Source organism: Thamnophis sirtalis, unplaced genomic scaffold (genome assembly GCF_051295495.1).
Source record: "Thamnophis sirtalis isolate CommonGarterSnake01/CBP01778 unplaced genomic scaffold, rThaSir2_p1.2 scaffold_2, whole genome shotgun sequence".
NCBI classification, from domain to species: domain Eukaryota; kingdom Metazoa; phylum Chordata; class Lepidosauria; order Squamata; family Natricidae; genus Thamnophis; species Thamnophis sirtalis.
The window spans coordinates 73,962,127-73,982,239 of record NW_028261382.1 but is presented as its reverse complement, the minus strand read 5'-3'; the positions used below and the strand labels follow the sequence as shown (position 1 = coordinate 73,982,239).

Genomic DNA, 20,113 nt, shown 5'->3' with positions numbered 1-20,113 from the left:
AGAAAGCACAGACCGATTTCCCCCTTTCACGTGTCATCAAAAGCGGAATTAATCAGCGTGCCTCACCTAACCTGCCTTGGGATCCGGCCCTGGCTTCCATTCCAGCGAAACAAAGGCCGGCTCTGATTATTCCTCCTTCGTCAAGAGCCCACTGGCAGGGAGTATAAAGGCAGGCAGGGAGGCAGGCAGGGAGGGAGGGGAAAGCAAAGCAAAGCTGTTTTTCAACCAATTATCCCAATGCCTGCAGGTCTCCCATTTCCAGGGACGGAGAAAGCAATGAACTGAAATGATTGGCGAGGTTCACCACACTCAAGTCATTCACTGGAGGGAGTTAATTAACGCTTTGCGGAGAAGCTGGGAGCAGGGCCTGGTTCAGCAGAGATAGCAGGTAGGAAGGGACTCCGAGGGATGATGAACGAGAAGCCGAGCGGTTCCCGCAAACAAAGCATTTGAAGCCTCGGCTCAGCTCAAAAACAACATAGAACAGGGGTGTCAAACTCAATTGCATCAAGGGCCGCATCCAGGCTATGGTTGACCTCGAGGGGGCTGAGCGGGTGTGGCCGACTGGATGGGCATGGCCAGCTGGGTGGGTGTGGCCAGCTTGATGCCACTCCCGAAACTGCTGTCCCGTTGTTTCCTCTTTGCATTGGATATTAATAGGGGCCAGCCCCTTACATTTTCCAGGATGGCCCCGCAGGCCAAATCCTACCACATTGCAGGCTGGATCCGGCCCACAAGCCTTGACTTTTTTTTTGTAAAAAGTTTTTTTATTTTTCCTTTCAAATTCATTCTTAGATATACATTATTATAATTGTTATTTAACATATGTCAATTCATATCATTTTTCCACCTGTATATTTACATTTTAATATTTTCTTATTTCCCCTCCCCGTATATTAATCATGTGTCATCTGAGATACTTATTTCATGTTTTGTTCCTTTTTCTTTCTATTTGTATCTTTTTTCAAGCCAATCATAAAATCGCTCCCATGTCCTGTAGTAGTACACTGATTCCTCTTTGTCCTTTACTCTCAATGTCAACCTGTTCATTTCTGCACAATCTAATATCTTCTTTATTACTTCCCATTCTGATGGGATTTTGTCTGCTTTCCAGTTTTGTGCCAATACAATTCTGGCTCACAAGCCTTGACTTTGACACCCCTGGTGTAAAACAAAGAATAATGACTGGAAGGAACTTCAGAGGTCTTGTAACAGATCAACAGAGTTGGAAGGGACCTTGCAGATCATCTAGTCCAATTCTTCGTTCAAGGGAGTCTATGACAATTCGTCATGGCTAACTTGGCATGGCCAACTGACCAGGGCTTGCTTGCCACAGCCAACTTGCCAACTCGCCACAGGACAACTTGTCACAGGAGAAGAGTTATGATAATATCAAAGAAAGGATGGAAGAGAATTCATTAAAGAAAGGATGCAGAAGGATGAATGAAACCTGAATGACACAAATTAAAATAATTTTTATGTATTTGAAATAATTAAATAGAATCGGAGTACTTCAAGATGTGGGGAAGATTTTATGATTGGCTAGAGAAAGCAAGCTAGAAAAGAAAGTAGGGAGAAGATAAAATACCCAGACGACGCACTATTAAATGGAAAAGGGAGGAAGAAGGGGAAAACAGAAAAGAAACTATTAAATATATAAGTATATATTCAAGAGCGAGATATAAAGGGGAGGGGGAAACATAACTAGGGTAGACTAGCGAAATAAGGGAATAAAAAATGATACTAAATTATATTTGGTTTGGCAGAAATACCATCCCAAGGAAACATAAACTGGGTTTTGAAATATACGCCAACAATAATAGAAAAAGAAAGGGAGAGAGGAGGAGAGAATGAGAGAAAGATGGGGGAAAGAAGAAAGAGGTAAGGAGAGGAGGATGGAAGGGAGAGAAAGAGAAGGAGAGAGGGTAGGAAGGGGAAGGGGAAGAGAGGAGTAGGGGAGAGGAAGGGGAAGAAGAGGAGGGAAGGAAGAAAGAGGGAAGGAGAGGAGGGTGGAAGGGAGAGAAAGAGAAGGAGAGGGTAGGAAGGGGAAGAGGAAGAGAGGAGTAGGGGAGAGGAAGGGAAGAAGGAAGGGGAAGGAGAGGAGGGAAGGAAGAAAGGGGGAAGGAGAGGAGGGTGGAAGGGAGAGAAAGAGAAGGAGAGAGGGTAAGAAGGGGAAAAGTAGGAGTAGGGGAGAGATAAGGGAAGAAGGAGGGGGAAGGAGAGGAGGAAGGAATTAGAGGCTGGAGGGAGGGAGAAAAGAAAGGGAAAACAGGTGGTGTTAACCTATTAAATGAAATAATAAATGTATAAGAATGATAAATGTAAAGAAGAATAACGATGTGAATGTAATGGTATGTCAGAGAATAAAAAAATAAAAAATTCTTTGAAAAAAAAAAGAATTGCTAAATCGTCCCACGGTTGACTTGTCCCACAGCCAGTAAGCCACGGCAAGTTGTCCTGTGGAAAGTTGACCGTGGTGAGTTGGCCACAGCGAATTGTCCCATTTCTTAGTGAAGGCAGGAGTCCATCCCCCATCCTGGTCAAATGGTTGGCCAACCTTTTGTTGAAAACCTCCAGCAATGGAGCCCACAACAACTCCGGGAAGCAAGCGGTTCACGCTGATTGCTTTCATTGTCAGAAAACTTCTCTTGTGGTTGGCTTTCTCTTTAACACATTTCCACCCATTATTTTTTGCTCTGCCCCCAGAGGGATGCTTTGGAAAACAGGTCAACCCTCTCCTCTCTGTCATAGCCCCTCAAGTACTAGAAGACAGGTATCATGTCCCCACTAAATCCATCCTTTTTGTTAAACTAGATATACCTAGTTCTAGAACAAATCTACACATATAAAAAGGCTGTGCCTCTGTGTGTGTTTTCCAGCATAACTCTGGAATGCCTTGAGCAATTTCAACCAAACTTGGTACACAGATGACTTACTCTCTGGAGACAAATCTGTGTGGGTAAGACATCCCTAAAACCCCTCGGGGTGGTGTGTTCTGTTAAGATACAGCCTGTTGTGCCTTAAAATGGCTTCTACTGTACTGCCATAAAATGGCTTCTACTATGCAGTGCAGTGGAGTTGCCATGGTAACAGCTTCACATACTCCATAAGGGGGCTCCCTCTGGTAAAGGGGAAAATCCAACATTAGAAATTAGGTTTGGTCCGGACATCCCCCCCCCCCAATAAATAAATAACCGGGCAATGCTGGATTATCAGCTAGTAATATCTAAAATCCAAGCAGATGGGTTGGTTAACAGCCTACAAGTAAGAGCTCCCTGTCTTAGTTTGAGATTTTTAAAAACAATGGACTGAAATTGGAATAGGAGGGATTTGGGGTCCGCTTCACTGGGGAAACTCACCTGAAGAGCAAGCTTTCCAAATGGTTCTGGGGCTTAAGCCCAGCTGTGTCAAGAACGAAAGAAGACCTCGGGGAAGGAGGAGGCCGGAAAATATTTTCACCCGGGTGCACAATCGGGATGGTACCAGCGCTAACGGAGAATTGCTCCAGGACCAACCTGAAAAATAAAAATAAAAATGGGTTTTCAGAAATAGTTCAAAGGGCGGCAGTGAGTGAGTGAGTAAGAAGGGAGGAACGGAGGGAAAAAAGAAGGGAGAGAGGGAGGGATGAAAGGAAGGGAGAAAGGAAGGGAGGAAGGGGGTGAGGGAGGGAGGGGTGAGGGAGGGAAGGAAGGAAGGGGTGGGGAAGGAAGGAAGGGAGAGAGGTAGGGAGAAAGAGGGCAAGGGGAGGAGGGAGGAAAGGAAGGAAGGAAAAGAAGGAAGGAAGGAAGGGAGAGAGGGAAGGAAGAAGGGAGAGGGGGTGACGAAAGGAAGGAAAGAAGGGGGCAAGGGAGGGAGGGAGGAAAGAAGTGAGAGGCGAAGGGAGGAAGGGGTGACGGAGGGAGGGGCTAGGGAGGGAGGGAAGAAAGGAAGAAAGAAAGGAAGGAAGGAAGGGAGAGGGGGAAGGAAGGAAAAAGGGAGAGGGAGGGATGAAGGGAAGAAGGAGGGAAGAAATGAAGGAAAGGAAGAAGTGAAAAAAGGAAGGAAAGAAGGAAAGGGGAAAAGATGGGAAGCAAGCAGGGAAGGAGGGAAGGAAGATAAAGCAAGGGTTAATTACCAAGTAGCAAGGTTGGTCATCCCTTAATATAAAAAGTGACTTCTTTTTTTTAAAGGATCAGTTCTTGCTAAGGGCTCCTTTATACACACACAGACACACACACACACTGAATGATTTAGTGCCCAGCTGCCACGGAGGCCAGTTCTCAGCAGAACCTCTGGGCCTCCTGTACAATTTATTTCCCTTATTTATGCTACACGGCTTACAGGCAGTTCCAGTCGGAAGCAGCAGCCGGCCGTGGAGTTCCTGAGCCCCGTTTCCAAGGAGGGCTTGAGCTCCCGGAAGGATAAAGAGAGAAAGTGATTGGGACTTTCACGCCTGGAACCGGGAAAGGCGGAACTTAATAACAAAATCTCATCCAAAGGAGCCGGGGGGGGGGGGCAGAGGGAGAGGCAAGGGCACAGAGATTATATCTCACTCCGCGTATTTCGGGCCTTCAAAAGCCCTGACGAAGGGAAGGAGTTTTCAGGGGAGGGGGGGGTCTCGGCAAAACATGCTGGCCCATAGAGCACAGGTAGTCCTCGACTTACGACCCTAGCTGAGCCGAAAATGTCTGTGGCTAAGGGAGGCACTGGTTTAAGGTAAGAATTTTGCCCCATTCTACGACCTAACTTGCCGCCGTTATTAAATTGCTAACACGGTCGATTAAGTGAATCTGTCTTTCAACACTTATTTTACATGTGTGTGTGTGCGCGTGTGCACTACAGGTCCCCATAGAACAGTGATGGCTAACCTTTTTGTCGTCATGTGTCAAAAATGCACACACGCATGTGACAGAGCACGCACTCGTGCGCAACTCATAATGCAAAGCACGGGACACCCCGCCTTGCGTCCAGCCCTCCTGCACATGCGCATGACACCCCCATGCATGACCCTTGCCCTCACATGCATGCATGCGCCACCCCCATCCTCCCCCGCTCCGTTTGGGACCTAGCAGGCTTCCCTGAAGCCTCCTGGGACCAAAAATGGGATGTGGCAGTTGCAACCTCCAGTGAAGAAAGGAAGGAAGGGAGAGAGGGAAAGAGGATGGGAGGGAGGGAGAGAGGGAGGAAAGGAAGGAAGGGAGGGAGAGAGGAAAGGAAGGCAGGAAGGGAGGGAGAGGGAGTGTGGAAGGAAGGGAGAGGGAGGGAGGAAAGGATGGTAGGAAGGGAGAGAGGGAGGGAGGAAAGGAAGGAAAGAAGGCAGGAAGGAAGGAAGGGAGAGGGAGGGAAGAAAGGAAGGGAGAGAGGGAGTGAGGGAGGGAGGATGAAAGGAACAAAGGAAGGCAGGAAGGAAGGGAGAGGGAGAGAGGAAGGAAAGGGAGGGAGGGAGGAAAGGAAGGAAGGGAGAGAGAGGGAGGGAGGAAAGGAAGATAGGAAGGCAGGAAGGAAGAGAGAGGGAGCGTGGAAGGGAGAGGGAGGGAGGAAAGGAAGGGAGGGATGAAAGGAAGGAAGGCAGGAAAGAAGGAAGGGAGAGGGAGAGAGGGAGGAAGGAAAGGGAGGAAAGGAAGGGAGGAAGGCAGGAAAGAAGGGAGAGGGAGGAAAGGAAGGGAGAGCGGGAAGGAGGGATGAAAGGAAGGAAGGCAGGAAGGGAGAGAGGAAGGAAGGGAGAGAGGGAGGGAGGAAAGGAAGGCAGGAAGGAAAGAAGGGAGAGGGAGAGAGGGCGGAAGGAAGGGAGAGAGGGAGCGAGGAAAGGAAGGAAGGCAGGAAGGAAGGGAGAGGGAGGAAAGGAAGGTAGAGCGGGAAGGAGGGATGAAAGGAAGGAAGGAAGGAAGGGAGAGGGAGAGAGGAAGGAAAGGAGAGAGGGAGGGAGGGAGGAAAGGAAGGCAGGAAGGAAAGAAGGAAGGGAGAGGGAGAGAGGGAGGAAGGAAAGGGAGGAAAGGAAGGGAGGAAGGCAGGAAAGAAGGGAGAGGGAGGAAAGGAAGGGAGAGCGGGAAGGAGGGATGAAAGGAAGGAAGGCAGGAAGGGAGAGAGGAAGGAAGGGAGAGAGGGAGGGAGGAAAGGAAGGCAGGAAGGAAAGAAGGGAGAGGGAGAGAGGGCGGAAGGAAGGGAGAGAGGGAGCGAGGAAAGGAAGGAAGGCAGGAAGGAAGGGAGAGGGAGGAAAGGAAGGTAGAGCGGGAAGGAGGGATGAAAGGAAGGAAGGAAGGAAGGGAGAGGGAGAGAGGAAGGAAAGGAAGGAAGGAAAGGTTAATTACCAAGTAGCAAGGTTGGTCATGCTTTAATATAAAAAGTGACTTCTTTTTTCTTAAAGGATCAGTTCTTGCCAATGGCTCCTGTTCTGACACACACACACACAAACCAGCTGCCAAGGAAGCCAGTTCTCACCTGTGGCACACAGGTTCGCCATCACAGCCATAGAAAGTTGTAGAATGCCTGAACCACAAATGCCCATCCTGGTCAATGGGCATCCAGGCAGCCTCTGAGAGGCGAGGGAGATCCTACGCAGGAGCTGAAGAGGGGTGGGGGGAGCCTCATAGGTCTTCCAGTCCACCCATCCCCTCCTGGGTCCCTTCTGGGCAGGCGCAGAGCCCGCTTGACACCCACCTCTGAGTATCCAGCAATGAAGCCTCGTTTTCTTCACTGGCCTCCCCGGCATCGGCCCACTTGGAGAAGAGCAGCTCCCTTCCCAGGCTCCTTTCCAGCTCTCTCTCCTCTCGGATCTGCTCTCTAAAAAGGGGGGAAACAGAGCATTTCTTTCCATTTTTTTCTACATTTAACAATATACTGTCATTTCTTTATTTCTTAATTAGTTACATAACCATAACGATCTTACTACTATTCTCTTTAGCCTCCTAATGTAACCCTTTTTCCCTTTCTTCCTCTTTTAGCCATTTTCTCTTGGGCTCTCAAAGATCCAACTTTTAATTCTTTTTCTTCTTCTCCCTCTTTCCCCTAACTACTTCTTTTTTTCCTGTTTTTGTGGTTAATGTAGCTTTTCTTCAGAGTATTTACTTTTATTATTCTAGTACCTTTCCCCAGGGTTTCCCCTCTTCTCCTCCTTTCCTGTTTTGTGGTTTCTTTGGGGGGGGATCTCCCCCTTTTGTCTGCTTTTTCTTTGTGACTGTAAATCCCAGTGAAATCTTCTATCTGCATTTTATTTTCAATTCTTCTTTCTTCCACTTTATCCACCTTATCTTCCCGTACCTCATTTGTGCCCTCCTTTAACCCCTCTTCTCTATATAGAAATGCTCTCTATGCTTAAATTCCATAAGAGGAAATACGTTGTTTATAGCAAAATATACCAGGGGAGAAAATAAGAAATGAAAAGTAGGTGTAACTTTGAAGGGGCAATTGAAGATATTGTGTGTGTAGTAAGAAGAAATAACTATAAAGATGAAAAATAATGGAAGAGAATAATTTGGCTGAAAGTGAAAACAAAATTATGATGCAAAATGGACTATGTAAATGAGAGGAGGAAAAGACCCAGACAAAGCTATGTTTCTATGATATGTATAATTTGTATTAAAAAATCTTGAGAACAAACAAACAAAAAAGTGAAAAAATACAAGAGGGGTACAGGGTGAAATGGGGCTGAGCACCAAGGGGGGGGAAACAAACAGGGGGCAGTAATTGGGCAGGTAGACAAAATTAAACACACACACACACACACAGACAGAAATGAGACTCAACTAAACAGCACCCTAGAGGTCACTTAGTCCAAACCCAAGCTCAGTGCAGAATCCCCCATTGATCAATGACCATTCAGCCTTCTGTGGAGGACTCTTCCTGAGGCAGCCAATTGAACTGGCCGACGGCTTGTAGAATCAGCAAGGGCTTAAGGCAGGGGTATCCAAACTTGGGAACTTTTAAGACTTGTGGACTTCAACTCCCAAAATTCAGCATGGCTAGAGAGCCGAGGTGGCGCAGTGGTTAGGGTGCAGTACTGCAGGCCACTTTAGCTGACTGTGATCTGCAGTTCAGCGGTTCAAATCTCACCGGCTCAAGGTCGACTCAGCCTTCCATCCTTCCGAGGTGGGTGAAATGAGGACCCGGACTGTGGGGGCAAGTTGCTGACTCAATTTGCTAAAAATTTGTAAACCGCTTAGAGAGGGCTGAAAGCCCTATGAAGCGGTATATAAGTCTAATGAATAAATAAATAAATAAATAAAATAAAGAAGGCAACGCCTCTTATAACGGCTGCAAAATAGCAAGGAATAAATAAATAAATAAATAAATAAATAAATAAATAAATAAATAAATAAATAAATAAATAAATAGACAAATGAATAAATAAATTTCATCTCTATCTCTATAAACGTGCGTGTGTATGTCAGTGGTGGCTTCCAGATTCTGTTCCTACTGGTACGGTTCGAACAGCCCCGGCACCACCCACATGGACGCGCACGGTGCGCGCATGCATCATACTTGCCTGTGACACTTCCACAAGCCTTCCCGACGCTCCAGCTATGCGGCAGAGCATTGTGCAGATGTCCTATGTGCCATGCGCATGCGCGGAAGCACCAAAGGCTTAAAGGACAGGTAAGGAGCTCGGGCGGGTGGGTGGGCCCTCCGGAGCACCGTACCAGAACAGTACCCAGTGCTCCGGGCAGGCTCCGGTAAACCTATACTGGGGCGTACTACCTGCAACCCACCACTGGTTTGTGTGTTCCAGCATAACTCTGGAACGCCTCAAACAATTTCAACCAAACTTGACACACAGATGACTTAGACTCTGGAGAAAAATTCTGTGGTGGGTAAGACACCACTAAAACCCTTGGGGGGGGTGTTCTGTTAAAATACAGCCTGTTGCGCCTTAAAATGGCTTCTACCGTACTGCCATAAAATGGCTTCTACTGTGCACCCCAGTGGAGTTGACATGGTAATGGCTTCACAGTACTCCACAAGTACTCCTCTGGTAAGGTAGAAAATCCAACATTAGAAATTATGTTTCATCCGGACATTTTACCCCCTGTAAATAAATACAGTACCCAGACAGTAATAGATAATTGTTGTGGCTCGGTAGGAGCCTTTGGAGCTGCTATCAGACTGACAGAGAAATCTACTGTGAGTAGTTTCAGGATGCTCACAGGAGAAGATAACAAGCAGCTGAGACTCGTTAAGGATCTCCTCCTGTGGATAAAAGACTGATGGTGCCACGCCTTAGTTGCAGAAGTCAACGTCGTTCGTTAGTTCCGTTCCGTTCCTGTTCTAGTTCGTGTTCATGATTCAAAGAAGCACTTGGATAAGTGATTTGCTTTAGGTAAACCTGGTTTGTTGTGAGAGTTTGTTTTTGTATTTGCTGTTTAACTTTTTGCCAGAGAATTTATCTATGTTTATTTTGAGCTCGCAGCCAGCAAAAGCCGGGACTGATAAAGACATTCCTTTGCAAGCTGTGTGTGGCTGTCGTTTCTGAACGAGGAAAGAGGGGGGTCAGAACAGTTTGACTTCTGTCACGACAAACCTCCATTCATAAAAATATGGAGCAGCTTTACGCTGAAAAGGCCAGACTGACCCAGCAAATAGCAGTATTGGCTGACCAAATTTCTCAGCTGCAGAGAGCTGGAAAAAAAAAAAACCCAGCCAAGGAGGAAGTGTCCAGTAGCCATGCCGGATAAATTTTATGGGATTCAGGCTTTAACTTTTTGCCAGAGAATTTATCTATTTTGGGCTCACAGCCAGCAAAACCTGGGACTGATAAAGACATTCCTTTGCAAGCTGTGTGTAGCTGTCGTTTCTGAAAGAGGGGGGGGGTGTCAGAACAGATAATAGATAATAATATAATAGATAATTTATAATAGATAATAGATAAAAGTTCATAGATCATAGATAATAAATAGATAATAGATAAAATAAAGAATGAGTGAATAAAGCAAGCAACTGGCTTTATTTATACTAGATGAGCCTGGACATACCTATTTATAAACAAAAGCCACCTGCAGAATTATTATTGGGAGAGGTTCAGCCCAACATTCAAGAGCTCATTTAAAAATTAGGGAGGTGGCGCAGCGCGGCACTACACGGCGCTGGCTGAGTTCATTCCTACAGTAAGCCATGGCTTATTCAAGTCCAATTAAACCCTGATCGTTAAATAAGCCATGCGATTGACTTGATTCTTACGAATCATTAAGCCAGGGCCAAAACGCACCGGATGCCTTTTGCACAGCTTGTCCCACTGGTTCAGGTGAAGACGACCCTCCACTCAACAGCTTCAATTGCTCAATCCTTTTACGCCAAGCGGCTCCTCTGATGGCACAGCCCGAGTTCTGGCTGCCGTGTTGATTTACCGCACGGTGGATAAAGGCAATCAGCTGGACGATGATGGAGTTAAACACCTTGTGGTTCAAACCCTCTTGGGCCAAATTGGTGAACGGCTGTGGAGCAGAGAACCTGGGCAAACCCGCAGATTCAAGTTTCAAATTCAGAGTAGAGCAGGAAGGGACCTTGGAGGTCTTCTAGTCCAACCCTCTGCTCAAGCAGGAGAACCTATCCCATTTCAGACAATTGGCTGTCTAGTCTCTTCTTAAAAGCCTCCAGTGATGGGGAAGGAAGGAAGGAAGGAAGGAAGGAAGGAAGGAAGGAAGGAAGGAAGGAAGGAAGGAAGGAAGGAAGGAAGGAAGGAAGGAAGGAAGGAAGAAGAATAGTAGAATAACAGAGTTGGAAGGGACCTTGGAGGTCTTCTAGTCCAACTCCCTGTTCAAGCAGGAGATCCTGTACCATTTCAGACAAATGGCAGTCCAGTCTCTTCTTAAAAACCTTCAGTGATGGAGAAGGAAGGGAGGGAGGGAGGGAGGGAAGGAAGGAAGGAGAAAAGCAGAATAACAGAGTTGGAAGGGACCTTGGAGGTCTTCTAGTCCAACTCCCTACTCAAGCAGGAAATCCTGTACCATTTCAGACAAATGGCAGTCCAGCCTCTTCTTAAAAACCTCCAGTAATGGAGAAGGGAAGGAGGGAGGGAAGAAGGAAGGAAGGAAGGAAGGAAGGAAGGAAGGAAGGAAGGAAGGAAGGAAGGAAGGAAGGAAGGAAGGAAGGAAGAATAGCAGAATAACAGACTTGGAAGGGATCTTGGAGAGAACAGCCACAAGTTCTAGAGGCAAGCCGTTCCACTGGTTAACTGTTTTCATTGAGAAACCTTCTCAATACAGGTAGTCCTCAACTTATGACCACAGTTGACACAATAATTTTTGTCTGCTAAGCAAGGCAGCTGTTGAGGGGTGTGGTGGCCTAGTGGTGAAGATGCTCCCCTCCCACTCAGAAGGTTGAGGGTTCAATTCTAGGGAGGAGCAGATATTCACCTCCAAGGGAGCAAAGTGAAGATATCTGCTGTGAACTGTGTATAGGCGTCAGGAAGGGCATCTGGCTAGTAAATGCTCAACTCCATTCAGTTACCCTGACTCTACCCTGGATTAAGGGATTAGAGAGTCATCATAAAAAGAGAGGTTTTTTTTAAAGCAAGGAAGTTGTTGAAGTGAATTGCCCCCAATTTTACAACCTCTTTTGCCACAGTTGTTAAGCGAATCACTGAAGTTGTTAAGTGAATTAGTCATTAAGTGAATCCAACTCCCCCCCCACCCCATTGACTTTGATTGTCGGAGCCAGCTGAGAAAGTCGCAAACTGCAACTATCCTAAATCCATGCTTGGTTGCCAGGCTCCCGAATTTTGATCATGTGACCATGGTGAAGTTGCAATGGTCATAAATGTGAGGATTGGTTATGTCACTTTTTCGGTGCCTCGGGTGCTAAAGAAGTGGTCGTATGTCAAGGACTACTTGTATTTCTGAGCCACGGTGGCACAGTGGTTAGAGTGCAGTACTGCAGGTGACGTTTGCTGACTGCCGGCTGCCTACAATTTGGCAGTTCAAATCCCACCAGGCTCAAGGTTGACTCAGCCTTCCATCCTTCCGAGGTAGGTCAAATGTGGACCCAGATGGTTGGAAGGGGCCAGAGGCTGACTTCGTAAACCACTTAGAGAGGGCTGTCAAGCACTGTGAAGTGGTATATAAGTCTAAATGCTCTTGCTATTGCCATCTTCCCAAACTGGTGCCATAAACATATATACTGTAAGTCTAAGTGCTAGTGCTTAGGAAGGAAGGAAGGAAGGAAGGAAGGAAGGAAGGAAGGAAGGAAGGAAGGAAGGAAGGAAGGAAGGAAGGAAGGAAGGAAGGAAGGAAGGAAGGAAGGAAGGAAGGAAGGAAGGAAGGAAGGAAGGAAAAAAAGATGGGAAGGAAGGAAAGGGGAAACAATGGGAGGGAGGGAGGGAGGGAGGGAGGGAAGAAGGAAGGAAGGAAGGAAGGAAGGAAGGAAGGAAGGAAGGAAGGAAGGAAGGAAGGAAGGAAGGAAAACTGTGTTGGCACAGTGGTTAGAGTGCAGCATTGCAGGCTAACTCTGCCCACAGCCAGGAGTTCTAAGTCTATTGCTATATTCCTTCCTTCCTTCCTTCCTTCCTTCCTTCCTTCCTTCCCTCCCTTCCCTCCCTCCCTCCCTCCCTCCCTCCCTCCCTCAATACTAGAATGTAGTATTGCAGGCTAACTCTGACCAGCTCAAGGCTGACTCGCCTTCCAAGGTGGGTCAAATGAGAACCCAGACTGTTGGCGGCAAGAGGCTGACTCTGTAAACCACTTAGACAGGGCTGTAAAAACACTGTAAAGCGGTATATAAATCTAATTGCTATTGCTATTGCCATCTTCTCAAACTGGTTCCATAAACATATGCTGAGATCAAAACGCGTGTCTCGGAGTTCTGCTCTGGTAAGAAATATTTCATTTATTAATGGATTTTAAACGCTATTGATTCATGCAGACTCATGTGGCGCCTTAGCCAAATCCACAATAAACTCACCACAAAAAACAGTTAAAAGCCACCCCCCACCTCTCATCTCCCCCAGAATGACTGAACCACAATTAAAACATTCCCAGTAGCGACACAACTAAATTGCTTAGGGTTCAGTTGAAATGAGAGGTCGAGGCGCCCTCAAGAACCATAAATATCATATCACTGTCTATGACAACTGCACGCAGCTGAAGTGAAAACTTAATCCTGTCTAACAAGCAGCTTAACTTACGCTGTTCCAGCGTTTCCATAGCATCCCAAACGAATTCAATGCTTTGCCAGCAAGAAGAAACTAAAGGGACAGTAGCCCCCCAAAGAGCAGAAATACTCATTTAAGTTCCTCTCAGCTCAAGGGAGGCTGCTGAGAGGAAGGACCACGTGGAAGAGAGATGGAAAGAAAGTCAAGAAAAGTTATGGCAGGAATGAATGACTTTGTGATTTCCCCCTGCTCTAGAACTGCCTTTTTTCCAGGATGTGTTTTGGATTTTCCACAGCCCATCCAATTATCAACCCCAATCATTTTGGGAGAAATCGGTCACATTCACCTAACTGCAGCTATACTGTCAGCCTCTGCTTTGCTGTTGCTTCGGCTGCCATGAAACGGGGAGGGCATGGTATTTGGGAGGGGTTACTCATTGTGCTGGAGGAAGGTTCTGGAGTTCAGCTGCTGGTCGGACTACGCTTGCGTGGGAGATTCCCGCCAGGACTAATGGCACCGACATTCCATCTTTGTGATGCCTTTTGAAGTTATCTCACACCTGACACTTGAGAGAATTAGGATTGGACTGTAACTGTGATGCCAAGGGGTGGGGAATGGGCTATTCTATATATCAATCGCTTTCGCGCCTAAATAATCAGATTTCGCTTCGCTATACCTTTAATCATTTATAATTAGTAAAAGTACACTTGATTTCTACACATGGAGTCTCGTGGTCTTCTTTCCTAATTATCTAATGGAGAGGTGCTGACATATAACTTGTAAATTTCTAGGAATAGGTGACGGTAAAGGTTCCCCTCGCACATATGCACTAGTCATTTCCGTCTCTAGGGGGCGGTGCTCATCTCCGTTTCAAAGCTGAAGAGCCAGCGCTGTCCAAAGACGTCTCCATGGTCATGTGACCGGCATGACTAAACACCGAAGATGCACAGAATGCTCTTACCTTCCCACTAAAGGTAGTTCCTATTTTTCTACTTGCATTTTTACGTGCTTTCGAACTGATAGGTTGGCAGAAGCTGGGACAAGTAACGGGAGCTCCTTCCGTTACGCAGCACTAGGGATTCAAACTGCCGAACTGCTGACCTTTCTGATCGACAAGCTCAGCGTCTTAGCCACTGAGCCATTGCGTCCCTTTCTAGAAATAGGGCTCTTATCCTCTCTAAATCTACTTAACTAGTATACCACAAACAGTTCTTGGTTTTTTTGATAGTGTTTCCCAATATGGCAGTTTCTGGATGTATGGACTTCAACTCCCAGAATACCTGAGCCACTAAATTCTCTGCTAAAAATTCTGGGCATTGAACCAGTGGTTCAATTATTACTGGTTTTGCGGGCGTGGCTTGGTGGGTGTGGCAGGGGAAGGATACTGCAAAATCCCCATTCCCTCCCAATCAGCTGGGACTCGGAGGCAAAGAATAGATGGGGGTGGGGCCAGCCAGAGGTGGTGTTTACTGTTTTTCCAAACAGCTAAGCTAAACTAAAATTTCTGCTACCAGTTCTTCAGAACTGGCCAGAACCTGCTAAATACCAACTCTGTATTGAACCCACATTTCTGGAAGGTGTCTTCTCAGGATCTGCCCAACTTCCACAGAGATGTATATGCCCCCCATTGTGGGCTTTGAAAAATGACCCACCTCTTCTACATTGGAGGTCCTCTAATCCAACCCCCTGGCTCAGGAAGAAGACCCTATCCCACCAGCAGCCAACGGAACTGGCATAAGATTTGGACAATGAAGAGGTTGGGGAGGCACATAAGACAGTCCTGGAGTCTGGGGAAGGCTTTGATAAGTGATCTGCATCAGAGGCAGAGAGGGGGCCAGGACCGTTTGACAGTTATCAGTTGCCTTCGGAGTCGAGATCAGTGGGACAGAAGAACACCTAGAGCCTGTTCCCAGTGTGCACATGCGCAGGGTTGCCAGGAGAAGGGAATTGCTAAGGAACAAGGGCAGACTGGGGAGTAAAGCCACAGATGGACGATGAATGGCCCCTCCCATAGGAAATTAGGAGGAGCGAAAGGGGAGGGGAGTTTGCAGAAAACAATTAGTTCAATTCATTCAGTTGAAGATCTGTTCCTGACTTCTGGCCAAGTAATTGCTGATACAGCGTGGCGTTTGGAAGATATCAGCCTGGCAGCTCTCCAAGCCAGATAAAGGCCTGTAGTTGTAAAATCTCATGAAAGACTGTTGGCCAGGACTTTGCTGGAGAGGAATTCCCTTTAACCAAAATAAAAGAGATTTTATTGGGAGGAGTTGGCTTGGGAAGCCTAGATCAGAACAATCTCTTTGGGAAATGGTTGTCCGATCTCTTCTTGAAAACTTCCAGTGATGGAGCACCTATGTCCCCCCAACCTTCCTCCCTCCTGCTTCCTTTTGTCACCTCCCCCTTCAGGAAAGAAATAAGAGGCCCTTCCTTATGGTCAGGTCCCCCCATCACGAGGGTGGAAATGGGCCTTCAATTTTACCTTTTTTCTTCAAGAAGCTTGTCGAGGCTGGTCAGGTAACTGTCCCGTCTTGGCGATGGGCACTAAAAGCAGAAGGAAAACAGATTACATGGGACTCAATAAGCAAGAGATGCATCCACCACCTGGCATATTGCCAAGGCTCAAGCATGCTGCCAGCCCTAGCTGCCAGCCCTTCTGCCCCTCCAGAAAGCCATGGAGTCTCCTGACCATGCATGGTGGATCAGATTGAATCAGAATAGAGACGGAAGGGACTGTGGAAGTCTTCTAGCCCAGCCCCCTGCTCAAGCAAGAGACCCTATACCAGTGATGGCAAACCTCTTTGGCGCCAAGTGCTGAAAAGGGCACGTGCGCGGGATCATCTGGGCCATATCCCGGAAGAGGAGCTGCCCAAGGGGCATGCGCTCGCTGGAAAATGAACTTCCAGCTCGTTTTCCGGTTACTGGCATGCATGTGCGTGCGACAATCAGCTCTTCCAGTTTCCGGCACTGCCACGCACATGAAGGCCAACTGATCATCGCGTGTGCATGCGCAGTGGGTTGCGTGTGCATGCGTAGGGGGTCACGCATGTATGCGCAGGGGTCACACACATAGAATTATGGGTGTGGTCACGCCTGCGCACAATCCCCCTTCATTCCCCCCGCTTTTGGCACACAATGGCAAAAAGGTTAGGTATCACTGGTCTAAGGTTTCCTGCTTGAGCAGGGGGTTGGACTAGATGACCTCCAAGGTCCCTTCCGACTCTGTTAATCTGTTTATCTATTTTGAATAGGTCTTCTCATCTCTTACCAGCTAAGACAACAAGACCCAGCCTAGAACGTGTTCACCTAGCCCTACACAGGTAGACCTCGACTTGTAACCACAAGGTAAGGCGATTGTTGAGTGGCGCCCAATTTGACAATCATTTTTGCATGGTTGTTAAGAGAATCACTGCAGTTAAGTGAATAGTGTGGTCATTAAGCGAATCCAGCCAAGAAGAGATTTGACAACCATTTGTCTGAAATGGTATAGGGTTTCCTGCCTAAGGAAGGGGTTAGATCAGAAGACCTTCAAGGTCCCTTCCAACTCTATTTCTATTTCTATTCTGAGTCGAGGACTACCCTGTACACAAATCAATCCCAGAAAAGGGAAAGGAACCAGATGGAGACCGGAATTCAAAGGCCAAGGTTCTCAAGAAGGCCAAGTCGAAGGGGGTTCAAATCCCAGCTCCCCGGGGTACCCACCAAGCTCATCTCCAGAGTGCTGGAACCAGACTCGTCCATGTGGAGGAGATCTCGGAGGGGCACAAGGCTGCTGTCATCCATATCTTCCTCTTCATCGGAGTCCGGAGTCAGCCCTCCGGGACCTTCTAGAAACTCATCCAAGGAGGCCGAGAAGCTGCTCCTGGAGGAATTCCCAGAGCCCGGCAGCAAGAGATGGAGAGGGGGCGGCAAAGAAGGGCTTCCCATCCTTGGAGATGCACCGGCCTCTTGGTCTGGCATCTCCTTAGAGCTGAGGGCTTCAGATGGTCCGGGAGTTGGACTAAGGGGAGGCGACTCTTCATGGTAGAGAAGTGCGATTCGTCTTAGTGGCAGGTCTGGAAGGAACGACGTCTCCTCATCCTCCTCTTTTAAGGAAGACTTGGGGTCGCTCCATCCACTGGAGTCGTCATCTCTTCCCGAGCTCTCGGCTACAGGAACTGAGTCTTCCTGCTCCGATTTCTCTGCAGACTCTGGGAAAAAAGGGAAGAGTTGTTACCATGTTCCTTTGAGGCCTGCAGCCATCTTTTCTTTTGGATCTTTGGCCTGCCACACTTTCTATTATTCTACTATGCATTTTCTATTGTAGGAAAATGGGAGGGGGGATTGTAAGGTGTTAGATGCAATGTAGCCATAACAAAATTCTTTCTAGAAAGCCAAGGTCATCCTTTTTAGCTGTACTTCTGCACCTGACCAGAACTGGATGAATGGCAGTGGGAGATTGGCAGCATGGCAGTGGGAGATTGGACCGTGTGATGGACTTGTAGGTGTGGGGGCAATATCTTGAACTTTCAACTGGGTGGGGAAAACTGGGAAGCTTTCAGATTCAGGTTTTCCCAGATGTGCCAACATGGCTTTCTTCATAAATTGGAAATTTGAGCAATACTTTGCCTGGGACTTTGATTTAATTTTGGATGCTATTTGGAACCCTGACAGTTTCCCCGAAAATAAAACAGGATCTTGTTTTCTTTTGACCCCCGAAATAAGCACTTGGCCTTATTTTTGGGGAGGACTTATTATTTTTGAGGTGCAGGAGGCAGCGAGCGTGGTCACCTCACAGCTGCTGCTGTGTTACAATATTAGAATGCAGCATTGCAGGCTAACTCTGCCCATGGCAGGAGTTTGATCTTGACCGGTTCAAGATTGATTCAGCATTCCATCCCTCCGTGGTGGGTAAAATGAGGACCCAGATTGTTGGGGGCAAGAGACAGAGGGAGACAGGGAGAGAGAGAGAGAAAGAGAGAGAGAGAAAGAAAGAGACAGAGAGAGACAGATTGAGACAGAGAGAGAGAGAGTAAGAGAAAGAGAGAGACAGAGAGAAACAGAGAGAGAAACAAAAGAGAGAGAGACAGAGAAAGACAGAGAGAGAAAGAAAGAGACAGAGAAAAAGACAGAGACAGAGAGGGGGGAGAGGGGGAGAGAGAAAGACAGAGAGAAAGAGAGAGAGAAACAGAGAGACAGAGAGAGAAAGAGAGAGACAGAGAGAGAAAGAGAGAGAGACAGAGCGAGAGATGGAGAGAGAGACAGAGAGAGAGAGGGAGAGAGAAAGAAAGAGACAGAGAAAAAGACAGACAGAGAGAGGGGGGAGAGGAAGAGAGAAAGAGAGAGAGAAAGAGAGAGAGAAAGAGAGAGATAGAAAGAGACACAGAGAGACAGAGAGAGAGGGAAAGAGAAAGAGAGAAAGAGAGAGATAGAGAGAGAGAGAGAAACAGAGAGACAGAGGGAGACAAACGAGAGAGAGACAGACAGACAGACACAGAGGCAGAGAAAGGGAAAGAGACAGAGAAAGAGAGAGGCAGAGAGACAGAGAGATGGGGGAGGGAGACAGAGAGAGAAAGAGAGAGACAGAGACAGAGTGATACACAGAAACACAAACAGAGAGAGACAGTGGAAGAGACAGAGAGAGAGAGAGAAAGAGACAGAGAAAGAGACAGAATGAGAGGGAGACAGACAGAGAGGGACAGAGAGGGACACAGAGAGAGAAAGAGACAGAGAGCTAGAGCGAGTAAGAGAGAGAGAGACAGAGAGAGACAGAGAGAGAGCGAAAGAGAGAAAAAAGAGAGAGGCAGTGAGGGAGAGACAGAGAAAGAAAGAGACAGAGAGAGAGAAAGAGAGAGAAAAAGAGGGAGAGACAGAGATATAGAAAGAGAGAGACAGATTGATAGAGACAGAGACACACAGAGAGAGACACAGAGGGAGAGAGAGAGACAGAGAGATAGAAAGAGAGAGAGAGACGGAGAGAGAGAGGGAAAGAGGGACAGAGAAAGAGAGAGAGAGAGAGAGAAAGAGAGAGAGAGAAAGAGAGAAAGACAGAGGGCAGATGGTTTGACAGCAGTTTACTATAAAAATTTACAGTTAGAAGTGGTAGAACCTCTTAGAGAATTATTTAATAAGATTCAAACGGAAGGTAAGGTGCCTCCATCTTGGAAGACAGCGTTTATATCCTTGATACCCAAAGAAGATCAAGATACTACCCAACCAAAAAATTATAGACCTATCTCATTACTTAATGTAGATTATAAAATTTTTACTAAAATACTAGCAAATAGGTTAATGCTGGTTATTCAACAACTGATACACACCGACCAAACAGGTTTTATACAGGGGAGACAGATGAAAGTAATGTTAGATTAATTATTAATGCATTAGAATATCTGGGAAAGAACAACCATATTAAAATCTCAATCTGACATGTTGATCTCTGACCAGGTAGCCACTAGTTTGTTATATGCAAAACACAATACTTTTTGTAACGCAAACAAACCTGGCAGATGGTTAGCTTATCAGATTAGGAAAAAAAGGAAAACTCGAAATATATCTAAATTGACTTACAGAGGGAAGGAGGTGTTTCAACAGGATGAGATTCAAAAGGCATTTCGGGAATTTTTTATAGAGTTGTATAAAGAGGATAAAATTAATGGTTTAGATATAGACAGATATTTAGATAAAGAGAAAATACCCTCAGTTAAAGAAGAGCACAGGCAAAAATTGAACCAACCAATAACTTCGAGTTAATTGGCAATTTCTGTTGAAGATATTGCAAAAAATGCAGATAGGAGATAATTTTTACAGTCAATTAAAGCAATATACCAACAGCAAACAGCACAAATCATAGTCAATGGAAGTTTAACAAACTCTTTTCAAATTGGAAAAGGTACAAGACAGGGCTGTCCTTTGTCCCCACTATTGTTTATTATAACTTTGGAAGTATTGTTGAATAAAATACAGGGCTTGGATGGTCTAAAAGGGATTAAGATTAGGCAGCAAGAATACAGAGTGTGTGCTTTTGCGGATGATTTGGTCATAATATTGGAACAACCGCAGGAATCCAGTATGGTTTTA

General features: G+C 46.6%; 1 protein-coding gene across 1 annotated transcript in view; it reads right to left on the bottom strand.

The window, feature by feature from the left end:
- FAM178B (family with sequence similarity 178 member B) overlaps positions 1-20,113 on the bottom strand; it is a 291,511-nt gene that overhangs the window by 255,665 nt on the left and 15,733 nt on the right. The window contains exons 4-7 of the mRNA XM_087703499.1: positions 16,757-17,244; positions 15,537-15,598; positions 6,637-6,759; positions 3,360-3,515 (exon numbers count right to left, since the gene is read on the bottom strand). Coding sequence (XP_087559625.1) covers positions 3,360-3,515; positions 6,637-6,759; positions 15,537-15,598; positions 16,757-17,244 — 829 coding nt within the window. The remainder of the gene's footprint in view (positions 1-3,359; positions 3,516-6,636; positions 6,760-15,536; positions 15,599-16,756; positions 17,245-20,113) is intronic.